The sequence below is a fragment of the Camellia sinensis genome, chromosome 6 (assembly GCF_055761805.1).
Source record: "Camellia sinensis isolate YWXY chromosome 6, ASM5576180v1, whole genome shotgun sequence".
NCBI lineage: Eukaryota > Viridiplantae > Streptophyta > Magnoliopsida > Ericales > Theaceae > Camellia > Camellia sinensis.
The window spans coordinates 198,199,818-198,219,036 of NC_138966.1; the positions used below are offsets into that span (position 1 = coordinate 198,199,818).

The 19,219-nt window shown below is 40.8% G+C and overlaps 2 protein-coding genes across 4 annotated transcripts in view; both read left to right on the forward strand.

Moving 5' to 3' along the window:
- Positions 1–12,860, forward strand: part of LOC114292699 (UDP-glucuronic acid decarboxylase 4) — a 37,330-nt gene extending 24,470 nt beyond the window's left edge. For all 3 annotated transcript variants that reach the window (XM_082872944.1, XM_082872942.1, XM_082872943.1), the window contains one exon: positions 11,136–12,860. In XM_082872944.1, coding sequence (XP_082729070.1) covers positions 11,136–11,369 — 234 coding nt within the window. In that variant the 3' untranslated portion in view covers positions 11,370–12,860. The remainder of the gene's footprint in view (positions 1–11,135) is intronic.
- Positions 628–3,408, forward strand: LOC145792552 (uncharacterized). Its single transcript, XM_082873215.1, has 3 exons — positions 628–2,381; positions 2,463–3,298; positions 3,402–3,408. Exons 1-3 carry the CDS (start codon positions 1,902–1,904, stop codon positions 3,406–3,408), a joined length of 1,323 nt encoding a protein of 440 aa, XP_082729341.1. The 5' UTR covers positions 628–1,901.
- Positions 12,861–19,219: the final 6,359 nt, after the last annotated feature.

A 19,219-nucleotide genomic window follows, 5' to 3' on the forward strand; every position in this document is an offset into this window, starting at 1 on the left:
CCTAGGTTCTATTACCTCGGCATTCTGAGGTGATGGAACCTATTCCGAATTTTTTTTTTTTTTTTTTTTTTTTTTTTTTTTTTACTTCCTTTCTGAATAATGGCTCAAGAAGACTGCTTTGCCAAGATTATCTCTTTTCAGCCGACGTGTTCTCCTCGGAGAACGTGGCTTCGGTCGTACTCCCCTATGCACATGAGCTGTCATTCATGTCTAACTGTTCCTTCCACGTGTTTCGTCTTTATTGGAGCGTGTTAGTGACGCGCCTGGAAGCTGTCTGTTCGTTTCGTCTGCGCCGTCTGACGCGTGCGTTACCCTAGGCGCAATAATTGCCCTATTTTTGCCGCCGTTTCAAATTTTTGACAAAACTTCTTTTGCCTCTATCTTTTCTTCACTTTTTCTTTTCATCTTCTTTACTCTTTCTCTTCCGAAAGCTCGTTCTTCCTCTTCAAATCTGCCATTGCTTCAATTTCTTCTCTGGAACTGTTCTTAGTCCCGTATTTCTTGCAAAGCCTTTCTTGCTGTCGCAACTGGTTTCTGGTTTCAACGAGTATTGCCTTGGCTTCACTTCTCCTGGTAAGACCCCTTCCTTTAATTTCTTTTATTTTCTTTATGCGCTATTGTCAGTCTGTTGCCATTGCTGATCTTACTCGAGGTCTGGGATCTATTTGTATCTTGAATTTTGTGGCTATATTTTGAACCTCTATGCTTTTCCATCATTCTTTTCGCCGCTGTTCTTGATTTTTTCCTGTACCTCTATTGTTTCTGAAAATTATACCTCTGTTCTTGAATCTGAAACCTCGTTTTTGTTTTCTCTTTTTTGCATCTGCCCCAGATCTGTGCCCTCGATCTTTATCTTAATAGTTCGTAGATTTGGGATTTGTCTGTAGAACCCTTAATCTTTAGGGAAACCTGAAAAACGCCCGTCTTCTGAAACATATTCCTCTTAATTTAGGTCGACACAATGGGTATGTGGAGGCACAGGGTAAATACCCCAACAAGTCTTGAATACTTTAGGCAAGAATTCTCTATCCCAGCCGACGTTCATCTTAAGCTGGCTGGGGATAATGACACTATCGTGCCTACAGACCATACAATGCCTTTTCCAGTAGTTGCTTTTATCGAATGTGGACTTCGGCTTCCACTCGATCCCCTTTTTCGTCAAGTTCTCTATTTCTATAAGCTAAACCCCATGCAACTTACTATCAATTCCTATAGGATAATTAATGGTATTATAGCCTTAGCTAGGCAAGAAAACCTCAGAATCACCCTCGCCGACCTTCAATATTGTTATACCATGTGCCCTCTTGATCTGAAGGATAGGGGTTTTGTATATTACCTTAAGCCGAGATCCACTCAGTACAAGATTATAGCCGACCTTCCAGACTCCAACAAGGGGGCTGGAGATGACTATCTTATTGCCTCTGGAAATTGGGAATTTGGCCCAGATGAAGATGTCCACCTTTACCCTCTTCCTCGAACACTTACAGAGGGCAAGAGTAAGAGCCCTGAGTCAACACTTAGTTGTTTTCATTCAACACTTAAATACTTTTGTTGTTTCTGACGTCTGATTCTTTGCAGATCTTCATCAACCACCGAAAAATTTTCGTCAATCCTTCTTCCCAGGACCAGATCTGAGAACACTTCTTGGTCTTCCAATCCTTAAACGAAAAGCCCCAGTATTATTAAACTTTGTCCCCACACACAAATCCATTTTACCCGACGTCCCTCGAAAAAGGAAGAAGAGTCTCTCTCCACCAACAGCCACAACCTTAACTGCTTCTACATCTCGGACAGATCAAGAGTCCACATCTGACCCAGCCGATCTTCCATCAACTTCGGCTCCCTTCTTAATACCAATTCCTGAACGTAAACGCCGACGAAGGCTAGTAAAGACTGCCGAGATGGTTCGTCCGAGGCCTGTCGTCCAAGACCTTCTCGCCGATATTCCAACTGATGCCGAAGCCGCGCCGGCGCAATCAACGCTCCCTCCCAAACAAAAGAGAGTAAAAAAGGCTCAGCCTAAGGCCAAGGCTACAGACGCCGAGGCTGAGGATGCTCTGCCGATTTTGAAGCTAGCTGAAAGCAAAAAATCAACCTCTACTTCAACCAAAAGGTCTGCTGAGGGCCAACCCTCAGGATCTACACAAACAAAGAGGCCAAGGTCATCGTCTGCGACGACCTCGGCTTCAAAGAAGCCCGACGTCCCATGGGCCCCTGATCTTTCTCTGGAGGACAGGCCTATCATGGCTAGTGAAAGTGCTGATGATATCAACGTTGCTGTCGCCCTTAGCACCGCTCTTCTTCTACCGAATGACTTGGAGCGAAATGCCAAGTTCAGTGAGTATGAAAATTACGCTCTGATGCTCCAACACTCTGCTCAAGTAAGTATTTCTATTTGTATTTATGTTTCTTCCTTCTTTTTCTTTCTGAGAAAATTTTCTGATACTTCTGTTTGCATTCAGGCTATCCAACATGCCCACTCATTTTCAATGCAATCCTTTGAGAATCGTCAAAGATTGGTTGATATGAAGAGGGAAGCGACCTCAATGAAGAGAGAATTAAGGGCTCTTGAAGTAAAAATGAAGAAACTAGAGGATCAAGCCGAGGCTGCGACGAAGAACCAAACCTTAGCTCTTGAGAAGGCCGAAGCTGCTGAGGCCGTTAAAAAAGTAGCTGAAGCCGAGAAAAGGGAGGCCGAGGCTCAGAAGGTCCAAGCGCAAAAAGAACTTCAACAAGCTCTGGCCACCAAGGAGGCCGAAGTCAAGGAGGCCGATGAAAAGGCCTATGCTCAAGGCATGGCCGACGTTGCAGAAGAATACAAACTTCAAGTCAGGCAGGCATGCAACAGGGGATTTTCCCTTGGTTGGATGTCTCTGATAAAGAAGCTTGATCTCCCTGCTGACTCGCCATTGCGCCAGGTTGATGCTAATCTTCTACCATTTCTTCCTCCAAGTCAAGCTGAGGATGAATCAGAGACCGAGGTAGAAGCTGAGGGTGAAGACGAAGAGAAAGATGAAGGTGAAGCCTTGGTGAGAAAACCCAAGGGCGCTACTGAGGCCAAGTCCTTTCCAGCTGAGCAAATTTTAGACTTAACTCAAGATGAAGTGGGTGATGAGGCTGAGGAAGTGCCCAGGGAACCTGTTCAGGGGTGTCCATCATCTGACCTTCTTCTGACTGACAGAAGTCTTGACACAACTTTAGCAGAGATAGATGCCGAAATACGAGCGGAGAAGGTGGCCGAGGATATTCCAGCTGAATCATCCGAGGTTCCAGTTTCTGCTGCTGCTGATGTTCAAGAGTCTTGATTTTCCCTTCTTTCTTTTCTGGATTTTGGACTTTGTTCTTTCTTTTAATTCCTGAACAATGTACATTCCTTCTTATGGCCGATGTGCCTTTTTCAGTATGTAATTGCAACTGTTCTTGCAATGGATATTTTTGATCTTGTGATGTTCTGTTGCTTGCTTCTGCATAGTTCTATACTTAGAAATTTTTGCATGCTTTCTTTGTGCAATCTTCTCGGGGCTACATACCCTGGGTATAACTGCAAGGCTTTTACTTCGGCAAGATACTGACCCTTTGCATCGACCCGTTAATTTTCTGTATACCTCAGCGGGTGATCATACGTCGGCTTAACATAACCTTGTAAATGGCTACAACTTTCAACAAGTGTTAAGCATCTTCTCTAGGGTTCAGACAACCCACATATTGCTATGAGAACTTACGCAATAACCTCGGCCTATCTTCGACTTGTAAATTGCTACAAATTTCAACAAGTGAAGGTAGGGAATCAGCTTGATTCCAACTTGTAAATTGCTACAAATTTCAACAAGTGGATCAAGGAATAACATCGGCTTAACTTCAACTTGTAAATTGCTACAAATTTCAACAAGTGAAGATAAGGAATCAGCTTGATTCCAACTTGTAAATTGCTACAAATTTCAACAAGTGGATCAAGGAATTATATCGGCTTAACTTCAACTTGTAAATTGCTACAAATTTCAACAAGTGAAGATAAGGAATCAGCTTGATTCCAACTTGTAAATTGCTACAAATTTCAACAAGTGGATCAAGGAATAATATCGGCTTAACTTCAACTTGTAAATTGCTACAAATTTCAACAAGTGAAGATAAGGAATAATATCGGCTTAACTTCAACTTGTAAATTGCTACAAATTTCAACAAGTGAAGATAAGGAATCAGCTTGATTCCAACTTGTAAATTGCTACAAATTTCAACAAGTGGATCAAGGAATAATATCGGCTTAACTTCAACTTGTAAATTGCTACAAATTTCAACAAGTGAAGATAAGGAATCAGCTTGATTCCAACTTGTAAATTGCTACAAATTTCAACAAGTGGATCAAGGAATAATATCGGCTTAACTTCAACTTGTAAATTGCTACAAATTTCAACAAGTGAAGATAAGGAATCAGCTTGATTCCAACTTGTAAATTGCTACAAATTTCAACAAGTGGATCAAGGAATAATATCGGCTTAACTTCAACTTGTAAATTGCTACAAATTTCAACAAGTGAAGATAAGGAATCAGCTTGATTCCAACTTGTAAATTGCTACAAATTTCAACAAGTGGATCAAGGAATAACATCGGCTTAGTTTGCCTGAGTTTGATATGTCTTCAATAACCATTAATCATACGTGTTGGGAGAATTCTGAAAAGACTTTATTGATAATATCGGCCAAACAATGATGTTTATCTAATGATAGAAGAATTTCAAGTTACAAGTATTCCAAGGTCTGGGTAGTGCTTTGCCCTCATTGTCTTCAAGCCGATATGCTCCATTGCCCAATACTGAAGTAACTCTGTAGGGTCCTTCCCAGTTCGGGCCAAGCTTGCCTTCCCTGGGATCCTTCTTGCTTCCGACGACTTTTCTTAGGACTAAGTCGCCAACTTGAAAATCCCTTGGATTAACCTTCTTGTTGTAAGCTCTGGCAAGCTGTTGCTGGTATACTGCAAGCTGAATTGCAGCCTTCTCTCTTCGTTCTTCCAGTAGATCCAGGTCTCGGGCTAAGAGTATGTCATTGGTGCCATTCTCTACTCCCTGGGTTCTGATCCCTGGGATGCCGATCTCCAATGGGATGACTGCTTCTGTGCCATAGGCCATGGCAAAAGGGGATTCTCCCGTTGATCTTCTCGGCGTGGTCCGATATGCCCAAAGTACGTTGGGCAGCTCGTCCACCCACTTTCCCTTTGCTGCTTGGAGCCTCTTCTTTATCCCATCCAGGATTACTTTGTTGGACGCCTCTGCTTGCCCATTACTTTGAGGAAAACTTGGAGTTGAGAAATAGTTTTTGATCTTGAATTTCGCACAGAAGTTTTTGATAAGTTTGCTGTCGAACTGTGTTCCGTTGTCGGCAACTATTGCTCTTGGGATCCCAAATCTGGTGATTATGTTTCGCCAAATAAAATTCTTGACATCCACATCTCGGATTTTGGCAAGAGGTTCTGCCTCTATCCATTTTGTGAAGTAGTCCGTTGCTACCAGTAAATATTTTCTTTGCCCAGTTGCCTGGGGAAGTTGTCCCACCAGATCCATGCCCCATTGGGCAAACGGCCAGGGGCTGGATACTGGGTTTAGGTCGGCAGCTGGCTGATGTATCAAAGGTGCAAACCTTTGACATTGCTCACATCTCTTTACATAGGCTTCGGCATCCTTTTGCATGTAGGGCCACCAATACCCCTGGGTAATGGCCCTATGGGCTAACGATCTGCCCCCGGCATGGCTTCCACAAATTCCTTCATGGATCTCATAAAGAAAATCTTCAACCTGCAAAGGGTGTACGCACCTTAAAAGTGGTCCAGTGAAGGACCTCCTGTAAAGATGGCCTTCCGCTGTTAGGCTGAATCTGGCGGATTTCAGCCTAATTTTATGTGCTTCTTTGTGGTCTTCTGGCAGCTTCCCCTCTTTTAGGAACGCAATGACTGCATCCATCCAGCTTGGTCCAAGGCCCACGCACATTGTTTCTTGTTCGGTGCTCTGTTTATCTATACTCGGGGCCGACATGTAGTCGATCATAATTGTCCTTGTTTTTCCAGTTTGAATTGAACTGGCCAGGTTGGCTAATGCGTCGGCGTGGGTGTTGTCATCTCGGCTGACTTGGAGTAATCTGCAGTTCTGAAATAGGGCCGCCAGTCGGATGACTTCCTTTGCATATGCCGACATTCTTTCGTCTCTGGCTGCAAATTCTCCTGTTGACTGGTTAACAATTAATTGCGAATCACAAAAAACAATTACCTCGTCTGCCTCTGCTGCTGCTGCTAGCTTTAGTCCTGCAATTAATGCCTCATATTCTGCTTCGTTATTGGAGGCTTTGAACCCCAGTCGGATGGATTGTTCTACAATCTCTCCATCTGGAGATATCAGCAGTACTCCTGCTCCTGCTCCCTGGCGGTTTGAACTTCCATCATATAGTCTGAACGAATCGCCGATGTAGATGCTGCATGGTCTGAGCCTTTCTTTCTCTTGCTGTTTTGTCTTTGACTGGGTTTCTTTTTGTTTGTCGGGGTGATGCTCATCTCGGCTCGACGGAGCCTGAGGTGCGATGGCTTCAGGTGTGAGTTCTGCGACGAAGTCGGCCAAAACTTGGCCCTTTATTGCTGTTCTTGGCCTGAATTCTAGGTCAAACTGTCCCAGTGTTACTGCCCATTTTGCTATCCTTCCTGTTAAGTCTCCTTGATGTAATAAGGACTTCAATGGGTGCTCTGTTAGAACCACAATCTTGTGTGCCTGGAAGTAATGGCTTAGTTTCTTTGAGGCCATTACCAAGGCTAGCATTAATTTTTCCAGTGGTAGGTACCTTGTTTCTGCGTTAGCCAAAGTCTTGCTTACATAATAGACAGCTTTCTGCTCCCCTTTTTCCTCGCGGATTAGCACTGCACTGACTGCGTGTTCAGAGACTGCTAAGTACAAAAATAATTCTTCTCCTGGAACAGGGTTAGAAAGGACCGGGGTTGTGGTCAGGTACTTTTTCAGATCGGCTAAGGCTGCTTCACATTCTTCGGTCCACAGGAAGTCTGTGGCTTTTTTTACCAGGTTAAAGAAGGGTCTGCACTTGTCCGAGCTTCTGCTGATGAATCGGTTCAGGGCTGCGGCCCTTCCAGTGAGCATTTGGACTTGCTTTGCCGATGTTGGGCTCTGTAGCTCCAGGATGGCTTTGATTTGGTCTGGGCTGGCCTCTATGCCCTTTCTTGTTACCAGATAGCCTAGGAATTTACCTGACCCAACTCCGAAGGCACACTTTGCGGCGTTGAGTCGGAGCCGATATCTTTTGAGTATGTCAAAGACCTCTTTTAGGTCGGCAAGATGACCTTTTGACTCCTTGGTCTTTACGACCATGTCATCAATGTAAACTTCTACTGTTTTGCCGATCAGATGTTTAAACATCTTTGTTACTAACCTCTGATAGGTTGCTCCTGCGTTTTTCAGCCCAAAAGGCATTACCTTATAACAGTACAGGCCTTTCGGGGTGATGAACGCGGTCTTCTCCTCATCTGGAGGGTACATAGCAATCTGGTGGTACCCTCTGTATGCGTCTAAAAAACTCATCCTTTCGTGTCCCGAAGTGGCGTCAACCAGTTGGTCGATTTTGGGCAGAGGGAAACTGTCCTTGGGGCAAGCTTTGTTGAGGCTGGTAAAATCCACACAAACCCTCCACTTGCCATTTTTCTTTTTTACTACTACTGTGTTGGACAGCCACGTTGGGTACTGGACTTCTCGGATTGCCCTGGCTTCAAGGAGTTTGTCTACCTCTTCCTCCACTGCTTCGACGTGTAATAACGTCGGCCTTCTGGCTCGTTGAATCACTGGTTTTGCCGATCTGTCGACATTCAAACTGTGGCAAGTGACCTCGGGGTCAATGCCAGGCATTTCATAGGGTGTCCAGGCAAATGCCTCTATGTTTGCCCTTAAAAAATCTTCTAGTTCTTTTTCTTCTTCTTTGGCTAGGCCGGAGCCGAGAAGAAAAAATCGTTCTTCGTCGCCCTCCTGGACGAAGATTTTCTTTAGTGCTTCTTCGCTTTTCTCGGTCGGTTCTTTCCCGACGTCTTCCAGGACTTCCATGTCTCCATCTTCAACTTCTGCTTTCTTTGGCTCCTGTATACTACAGGTGGACTTTATTGCTGCCATGGAGCAATTTTTGGCTTGTAGTTGATCCCCTCTGACTTCTTCAATCCCATGCTCCGTTGGGAACCGGAGTAGTTGATGCAACGTCGAGGGAACTGCCCCCATTGCATGCAACCACGGTCTTCCAAGGATGATGTTGTATGGTGAGGGTGTGTCAATGACCAGGAATTCTGTCCTGATCTTCTTAGTGCCGGCTTGTACCTCTAAGCTTGTTGCACCCAGTGGCCATGTTGGCGTTCCATTAAAGCCGACCATCGGGCCGCTGGATTGCTCTAGGTCATCGGGGTGAAGGCCTAGCTCTCTGTAACATCTGACGTACATGATGTCACAGGAGCTGCCTTGGTCTATTAGGATGCGTTTTACTTGGCATTCCCCAACCTGGAGGGATACTACCAAGGCATCATTATGCGGATGTTGGACCAGTTCTAGGTCGGCTTCGGTAAAGGCTATCATTGGCCCTTGGCATTCTTCTGGCCGATGTCTCTTGTCCCCAACTTGGTGGATATGCTGTAAATGTGTTACCCTCTGGGTTTCTCCTCTGACCTCGTTTTCGTTGACCCTTGAGTGGATCACATTGACCACCCTTGGTTCTCCTGCCTGTGGTCGCTGTGCTGGGGGAGGGGGTGCTGCTGGTGCTTGAGGCAACCTTGCCTGTTCTTCCCTTGTTCTGGCCTCATCGACCAGGTCCCTCAGAAGGCCTTGCCTTACTAGGTCCTCCAAGTGTGCTTTTAAGGCCCTGCAACCTTGAGTTGGATGCCCTCCTTCATTGTGGTAGGCACAACGTCTGCCGACGTTTTTTCCCATGAATTCCCCTGGTGCTCTTTCTGGAGCCCTGAAATATGGTTGATTCCGAATCCGATCCAAGATTTTATGGATGGGGATCCGGAATACCGTGGTTACCGCCTATTTATTTCTTAATTCTATTTCTTGTCTGGTGGGTCCATTGTTGACTCGGCCTCGCTTTGGCGAGCCGTTTCCCTTTTCTTGCTTCACCTCTTTGTTTCCCGACGTATCTTCCTCGGCCCTGGCGTATTTCTCAATTCGTGCCATGAGTTCTTCCATGCTCTTTGGCAGTGTTTTTGCCAAAGACTTCCGTAGTGGGCAGTCATCTTTCAGGCCGTTCTTGAAAGATACGACTGCTACTTCCTGGTTGCATTCAGGTATTCGGTTGAACACCTCGTAGTATCTCTTCGCATAGGCCCTAAGGCCTTCTTCCTTGGTTATTCTTAGAGCCATCAAAGCATCAACCCTCAGGGGTTGCAGCTTGTTGGTCACGAACCTGGCCACAAACATCTCGGCCAGGCCTTCCCATGTCTTTATACTTCCTTTCGGTAACTTGTGGAACCAATCAGATGCAATTTCCCCAAAGGATGAGGGGAATACCTTGCAGAGCAATGGTTCGTTCCCGCTATATAGTGCCATTGAATTTAGGTATAGCCCAACATGAAAGTTTGGATCTGACTTACCATCATAGATTTGGAACCTCGGCATACTGAACCTCTTGGGTGGTTCGAATTTGTCCAGTTCTACCGAGAAGGCTGTCTTCGGTTTTACTGGGGAGTTTACCTCGGCCTCTGCATTTTGCTGCCTCCTCTTGAGGTAGTCCCTTAAGTCTTCTTTGCTCCTCCCTGGAGCTCGGCTGTCTTTTGATTTTAGTCTTTTTGGTATACTGCTCTCGGCCTCGAGGTGGGTCCGTTTGGTTCTCTCTTCATGGGTTGTGTCAAAGTGGAGTACTTGCCCCTGAACATGTCGATGTTCTTTGGGGTCTGGATTCTTCATGTGTTGCGTCCTTCGGGACTCTTCTTGCCTCGGCCTTTCTCGTCCGACTTCCCTGGAAGGCCGGTGAGAATGCCTTCCGCTCCTGGTATGTTGAGGGACCTCGGGGATTGTTTTTCCTCCACCCTTCTGGGTGTTGGTTGCTGGCATTGGCGTATCTTGCAGCGGGTATGGTGGTTGCATAACATTGTTCTGCATCATGAAGTTGACGACCGACTGGAGGTCCGCCAACTTGTTTGCTAATTCCTTTACTTCCTCGTCTCTGCGTAGGCACCTGTCCCTCCATACCTGGAGGTTGTCTTCATTGTAGTATTTTCCTTGGTTTGATCTTTTTGTTGTGTCACCTTCCTGGATATCGTCGTTCTCCCTGTGACCCTGGTCACGGGCTTCTGTATTGCGATTGTCTCCTTCGGTGTCAAGGTTAATCGGTCTGCTGCTTCCAGAGGGAGCATCGTCCCCCGCGTTTCCTTGTTGTCCGTTACTGGCCATCTATTCTTCCTTCGTTCCCACAGACGGCGCCAAATTGTGTGGGTAAAAATCTGACCACACTGCCCGTTTAGTGATCAGCAGCTAAGCACCGGCAGAATAGATGGCTCCAGCAACCTGTAACAGAAAAGAAAAGCTCCGGCGGTGGTTCTTCCACCCGGGGGCACTCCGACGATCAAGTCAGTATATCTCTCAAAGATAATCAAGTACTAAATTGAATACTCAAAGTATAAATTGCATACCTTAGACCCACGGGGGTGCCTCTCTTTTATAATATACTCAATCCAAGTCCAACTAGAAGTACGACTTCTATGAACTCCAATCTTAGTGCTTACTCTGGACTCTTTAAGAGATAGAGATAAACTCCCTAAGAGCTTTTATCCTTATCTTAACTAAGTCCCCTCTTTGCCTTAGGACTCTTGTCCCTTATCTTCGGACTCCGACATCTTCGGAGATGACCTCGGCTTCTCCAGGATTACCTCGGCTTCTCCGAGATTACCTCGGCTTAACTACCAGGGCACGTGGCACCTCGGCTGACACGTCGGCGTCACCATGCCACGTGTTGGTATTCAAAAAATATGTCCCCACATTGCCCATATTTTTTGTATTGCATTGAATCAATTTGTAGTACAATGCATGTATGAATCCTATATCCATTTCCCCATCTATTATTTGATGAACAAATAAAAAAAAGAGGCAGTGTTTATGAATCATGTTGGACTTGTTGGTGCAGGTGGTACAAGAGACCATTGATTCAAATGCAAAGATAGAGTTCAGGCCAAACACAGAGGATGACCCCCACAGGAGAAAGCCAGACATTTCAAAGGCCAAAGAACTTCTCGGGTGGGAGCCGGTTGTCTCCCTCCGGGACGCCTTCCTTGCACGGTTTTTGACTTCCGACAACGCATATTTGACGACTAAAAGGGCAGTGGCGCCACGGGTATGTCCTCAGCATAGATTGACATAAACCAAAGGGCGCAGTGAGGAAGAAAGTAGAAAGAGGCAAGAGTAGAACATGATAAATGTTTTAAAACAACTATATTTATTGTCTCTCTGTCACTTCCTTTTCACACATTTCCCAAAACAAAGAGGGAAAAAGAAGAGATGTTTTGTGGAGTACATATATATGTATCTTTCTTTAGAGTTGGAGATATCCATTTTTTGCATTTGTAGATTGTCTTCTTCTTCCTTCTATTATGTAATTTGTTTTTGTCTTTCATTTTCAATATTATAAGATCTGTTGTTACTCAACAACGATGTATTTAATATTATAAGATCTGTTATTACTTAATAACGGTATATTTTCAATTTGTTCGGTGCAGTTTATAAATTCTCTTTGTAATTATTTAAAATGATTTATTTATTTATTTTTATTTTAAGAACTTATGCTAGAATGTGTTATGCAACTTTTACTTGTAATTTATAAGATGAAAAATTAGTTTAAAATAGCTAATTATTTAGAAACTGATGAAAGGGTGAAGATTTTAATTTTTTTTCCGATTATGTTAATATTAAACATGAGAAAGCTGCATTAAATATGCCCAATATACTTTTCAAGTGCTAGTTGATTGGTTGGGGAGGGGGGCTCAACATCCCTCGATATTTGAATGAATAAAATCAAGTGCAATGGGTAACAAATTTAAGTACTAAATTTGGGTAGTCAAATTTAATCAACAATGTTGCAAAAATAAACACATATCTCCAAATTCCAAAATTCATAATGTTAATATCATCTTCAAAATTTAATAATCAAATTTAATCAACAATATTCCCACACTAAAAACAACACATCTCCAAATCCAAAAATTGTAGAGGGCCGAGCCCATTACATTTTAACAATCCACAAACTAATGACCCACGGGCTACGGCCCACAAAATCACTCTCGACTCGCATGACGTCAGCAGCACCTTACGCATGTGAAACCTAACCCTAACCGTAATCAGGCGGTTGGGTCATTTCAGGGGCGTGTTCTCTCTCTATATATTTCGAGTTTCAGTCTATCACTATCGGCTTGTGGTTGTAGACGAAGCGACGATGAGTTGAGACGGCGGAGCCGCTGCCGGTGGTGGTGGTGGTGCGAAGGGGAAGAAGAAGGGAGTGATGCAGCTGATGGAAGATAAGATCATGGACGTCGCTTCACTGGAAAAGTTCCTCCAGGAACCGCTCAAGGTCGGCGGCAAGGCCGGAGCTCTTCGCGACTCCGTCACCGTCTCTCGTGAAAAGAGCAAGATCACCGTCACCTCCCCCTTCTCTAAGCGGTAAAATTTTCCATTTTTATTATTCTGATTGTTTGCTAAGAAAATGGGGGAAATATTATTGAAAATGTAGGGTTTGGGTTTGGGATCGTTAATGGGGCTGAAGTTTGGCTCTTTGGCTGTTGATATTGTGCCTCTGAGATGAATGCAGCACCCTATATCAATATGGAGAAGGAAAGATAAGATTGGTTGTTCTTTCAAACTAGTTACTTGTTCTTTTTCCTATATTGTCTTAGAAAGTTTCCATCATCATCATAATCATCACACAGAGAGAGACAGAGAGAGAGAGAGAGAGAGGCGAGGTCGAGAGGTGCAGATCTGTAATATTTCGCCAGCAGCATCCACCTTTGTGGTCACTTCCACTGCCACTGCAGATTTAGGCTTGGTTTGGGGTACACTATTTAAGTCACATATCTTATTTAAGTTATATCATCTCTCTACCACATCACTTCAAACTTAACCCATATTCAGCCCATATTTCATAAAAAGTTAAAAAATGCATTTATTTAGATCATTCCAAATCACCCCTTAAACTCATATCAATCAAGCTAAGGACTAGGTTTCTGATAGCATAAACACAATATAGATGAAACCCCTAACCTGTTATTGCCGACCGTCTTCAAGGAGGTTGTAGAGGCATCGTTGAAGCCCTAGGACTCCCTTCCTCACTCAGAATCATGGTGATTCTGAACCCTCCGAAGGAGGCTTCGGTGGTGCGTCATTGGATATATCGCACTGGATGTATTCGATGGGGACGAGGGCTGCGAGCGACGTGGTAGACTTTCCAGGGGCCGTCGGGGTGTCGGAGAGAGAGGATCTCGACGAGGCTGTTGCCACTGATGCCGGTGACGCGCCGATGATCAGGGCTACGCTCTGGTACTTTTGAGGTGCACTGTCGTCCTCAAATTTCGGAGAAGAATGGTTTGGTTTTGGTTTTCTCTGTGATTGAAGTTAGGGTTTCAAGTGTGGGTGAGAGAGAGACAGAGAGAGCAGCTGAAGAGAGAAGAGGAGTGGAGAGAGAGTGAGAGAGAGTAGAGGGAAAAGAGAGAGGAAGCGTGACTTGTTTTTTGTTTTAGGGTTTTAGGATCGTGTAATGATATATATAAAGAAGGGTATGTTAGTCATTTTGTTTGAGCTTATTTTTTTGGACAAAATATTTTAGCGTCTGGACTTTTAGACAAATAAAAATACATTTTATATTTTTTTGGCCCGAGCATCCATTTTTAATTCTTACATGTTTATTATTTAATATAAAATTGAATATTTGTTATTTGCCAAGAATTTAAAAATTCATGGATTAATGGGTTAGTTGTTGTTAATATGAGATTCTAGGTCTAAAAATGATTAACCCTATTAGGTTGGTTTGGCTCTTGAATTAGCTTGAGACTAACCCAAACAAACTATATGTATTTTATATATATATATATATCATATATGATTTCATTCAATAATTATATCCTTAAAGAGTGGCAGTGGAATTGACCAAGACAAATTGGTAATTTCAGAAGATTTTTTAATAACTATTTTTTTCTTTGAAATTTTGTTTTATAATAAGCATTTATAAAATAAAATAAAAAATAGGTGGAACTACACTTCTAACCTGAGTTTATTTGGGTTAGTTTTCAAACAATGTTTGGTTTGGTTTTGGATCTAAAAATTTGGAATCAATCATGATCACATTGGTTCATTTCTAGGTTTGGCTCTAATCTGAACCAACCTTACTCACGTCCATCTTTACAATAAACCTTGTCAGATGGGATTTTTTGTGGATTGTGACCCATTATTACTAATATTTTTTAAGTTGCATTGTTGACATATGTTTACTTTTTGACCAAATTTTCCAAACAATAACATGAAATTTTGAAATTATAAGTTGGGAAAACATAATTATTGTTATGTAGTTTGTATATTTTGAAACAATGTGTGTGGAAGAAATGGATATGAGCTTCTATATTAAAGCAAGAAACATGCTTTCTCCATTCATAATTCCAGAATCTCATATTGTTGTGACAGAGATTTGGCTAATGTAGTCAACAATGTAATCTGCAAAATACTAGTTGTATAATCACGTATATTAATCATAAAAAATAGCTTATTTGTCACTATTTATTGTCACTAAAACACTAGTTAACAATGATACATATACTTATACAAACAAAATAAAAAAAACTAAAATTATCAGTGACAAATAATTGATGAATTTTACATTATTGGAATAGAAATAATGCAAAACGAATATGACCAACTTGAAAGAAGTTAAAATTTATAAATAAGAAATAATAATAATTATAAATTCAAACAAAATGTAAAACAAGCCATTTTAAAAAGTTAAAATGTAGGGACTCAAAAAATATTGAAGAATAAATACATATATTGATTATTGTATTTGACGTGGAGAATGATTCTATATATTGAGAGTAAGGCCAGTTTTGGCAAGTCTAAAATAATTTAGAAGTCAAAAAGTTATACAAAAAGCAAAAAAGTCATTACTATTCACAAATAAAAAATATTAAAAAAATATTTTATATATTTTTATAATATAAAAGTTTGATGCATGCTGTAAGCCGTGCTTGTGAAGAAGGAATGCCATTACACACTTTTTGGAGAAAAAAAAAAATACATATGTAAAGTCACAAAGTTTGATGGTAATATATGCCTGTAAAAAATCACGTTGATCGGATATTGTTAACTATACGATCAAATCAGTTTTGTATAAACAAAACGGATGATGTGATAGTTAACTGTTGAAAAAAACTAATCCGATCATATAGCTATCGATATCCGATCAACGTGATTTTTTACAGGTATATAATACACGACGAGTTGTACATATTGAACGATTCAGATTATTAAAATGGGACCCATGGTGGCCCCCACGGATCGACCATCATTTTCCAAACACTTTGTCTCGAAGAAGGCAATTTTTTTCTGTGTAAGACATGCTAGGACAGCAGGGTAGCCATACAACCACTCAACTTTCTTCTACTTTACACTTTATTTATATAATTTTTTATTACATATTTTTTCGTAAAAAGACAAAACGTTAACCCAAACATCTATATTTTTTTTTTTCAATTTTTTAGTTCAAAAAAACAAAAAGTGTATTTATGTAATTTTTTTTTGCCCCAAAAAGTGTATAATGGCCTTTCTGCTTTATAAATACGGCTGACAGCATTCATCAAATTTTTGTATTATAAAAATATATAAAATATTTTTTTAATATTTTTTATTTGTGAATAATAATGATTTTTTTGCTTTTTGTGTAACTTTTTGGATTATTTTTGATTTGCCAAACCTGGCCTAAGAATTTCAATGAAAATTTGGAAGAGCTAACACTCTACAAGGTATCATAATTTCCTTGTATTCTTTCTTGGCCACTCCCCAATTAAAATTTGGGCACTCAATTCACAAATTCAAATCTCAATTTTGTTTGTCCAAAAGTCTAGGCGCTGAAATAATTTATCTAAAAGGACAAGTTTAAGCAAAATGACCAAAAAAACCCTTATATATATAAATCATATAACTCGGTTCAACTTCAAGTAGCACGCTCTCTCTTTCTTTTTTCAAGCTCTCTCTATCTCTTTGTCTGTGTTTTCTCCGTCGTACTCCTCAAAAAGAGAGAGAGAGGGAGAGAGAAGTGAGGTCGAGAGGTGCAGATCTGTAATATTTCACCAGCAGCATCCACCTTTGTGGTCACTTCCACTGCCACTGCAGATTTAAACTCATATCAATAAAGCTGAGGACTAGGTTTCTGATAGCATAAACACAATATAGTTGAAACCCTTAACTTGGTCTTGCTGGCCGTCTACAAGGAGTTCGTCAGAGCCCTGATACTCCCTTCCTTACTCAAAATCATGGTGATTCTGAACCCTTCGAAGTAGGCTTCGGTGGTGCATCGTTGGAGATATTGCACTGGATGTATTCGATGGGGTGGTCGACGTTACATGGCAGACGAGGATGGTGAGTGACATTGTGAACTTTCCAGGGGGCGGCTGGGGTGTTGGGGAGAGGGAGGATGTCGGCGAGGTAGTTGCTGACGATGTCGGTGACGCCGATGATCAGGGCTATGCTCTGGTACTTTGGAGGTGCATCATCGTCCTCGAATTTCAGAGAAGAATGGTTCGGTTTTGGTTTTTCCTGTGATTGAAGTTAGGGTTTCGAGAGGAGATGAGAGAAGAGAGAGAGAGAGAGAGAGAGAGAGAGAGAGAGAGAGAGAGAAAGCGTGACTTGTTTTAGGGTTTTAGGATCGTGTAATGACATATATAAATGAGGGTATGTTAGTCATTTTGCTTGTGCTTGTCCTTTTGGACAAAATATTTTAGCGCTTGGACCTTTGACCAAATAAAATTACAATTTATACCTTTGGCTCGAGCACCCATTTTTAATTCCTACATGTTTTTATTTAATATAAAATTGCATATTTGTTATTTGCCAAGAATTTAAAATTCATAGATTAATGGGTTAGTTGTCGTTAACATGAGATTCTAGGTCTAAAAATGGTTTACCCTACTAGGTTGGTTTGGTTTTCGAATTAGTTTGAGATTAACCCAAACCAACTATATATATATATATCATATACGATTTCATTCAATAATTATATCCTTAGAGAGTTATAGTGGAATTGACCAAGACATTGGTAATTTCATAAGTTTTTTTAATAACTCTTTTTTTTCTCTAAAATTTTGTTTTTTAATAAGCATTTATAAAATAAAATAAAAAATAGGTGGAACTGCACCTCTAACTTAAGTTTATTTGGGTTAGTTTTCAAACAATGTTTGGTTTGGTTTTGGATCTAAAAATTTCGAATCAATCATGATCACATTGGTTCATTTCTAGGTTTTGCTCTAATCTGAACCAACCTGACTCACGGCCATATTTACAATAAACCTTCTCAAATGGATTTTTTTGTGGATTGTGACCCATTATTACTAATATTTTTTAAGTTGCATTATTGACATATGTTTACTTTTGACCAAATTTTCATTACAATAACATGAGATTTTAGAATTATGAGCTGAGAAAACATAATTTTTATTATGTAGTTTGTCTATTTTGAAATAATATGAGCTTCTATATATTAAAGCAAGAAACATGTTTTTCCCATTCATAATTTCAGAATTTTATTTGGCTAATGTAGTCAACAACGCAATCTACAAAATACTAGTTATATAATCATGATTTATTAATCATAAAAAATAGCTTATTTGCCATTGTTTATTGTCACTAAAACACTAGTTACCAATGATACATAAACAATAACTAAAATTATCAGTGACAAATAATCGATGAATTTTACATTATTGGAATAGAAATAATGAAAAACAAAGTTGGTCATTGAAGGACCAACTTAAACGAAGTTAAAATTTGTTAATGAGAAATGATAATAATTACAAATTCAAACAAAATGTATAAACAAGGCATTTTAAAAAGTGAAAATGTAGGAACTCAAAAAATATTGAAAAATAAATACATATTTTGATTGTTGTATTTGATTTGGAGAATGATTCTATATATTGAGAGTAAGAATTTCAACGAAAATTTGGAAAACTAACACTCTACAAGGTATCATAATTTCCTTGTATTTGTTCTTGCTTACTCTCCAATTAAAATTTGGGCACTCAATCTATAAATTGAAATCTCAATTTTGTTTGGCCAAAAGTCTAGGTGCTGGAATATTTTGTCTAAAAGGACAAGTTTAAGCAAAATGACCAAAAAAATCCTTATATATATATATATATATCATATAGCACAATTCAACTTCAAGTCACACTCTCTCTCTCTCTTCAAACTCTCTCTCTCTCTTTCTCTGTGTGTGTTTGTGTGCGCGCGCTTCCTCTGCCCTCTTCCGTTGATGACCTCTTCCCTCTCTGACAGATCTAAGTTTGGTGCAACACTTCACACCTCTAGTCCCTCTCTACTGTCACCGTGGCACACCGAGTCGGACTGTGAAGGCTTCGTTCTCAAGGTCCTTCCGCTCTAGCTCCGCTCTCCAATCAAGCTCTTGTGATGCACTGATAATCACAGGGAACTCATCGAAGTTGTCTTCGACATTGCTCTCTCCCACAAACTCCGCCACCCATACTCAGATCTCTTGTAGCGACCCCGATTTGTAAATAACTACTAATTCGTAATTAAGAATGCTAACAAGTGTTTAGAATAGAATTATGTGTTATTATTAATTGTAATATGTGCTTTGTAGTAATTTGTGCATATCTATCTGATTTGAAAATTATTTGTCATGATTTCTACTTTGAATCTGAAATTGTTAGCCAAAATGCTTTCAAAAACCGAATTTGAGTTCAGGGATTGACTAACTAGAATATTTGGAACCATATGAGAAGTTTTGTTAAAAAATTGATTCAGTTTAGTAAAATCGCATGTGATTAAATTGAGCCTTAATTGGAACTATTGTGGATTAATTGAGTTATGTGCTAACCTTGATTAATTAAGGTTACTTATGTTTAATTAAGACGATACATGATTTATGCCTAATCTGCTTCTATTCATGATTTAAGATGTGATTAAGCGTATTATGTGCTGAGGCATTTTGTAATGTTGGGC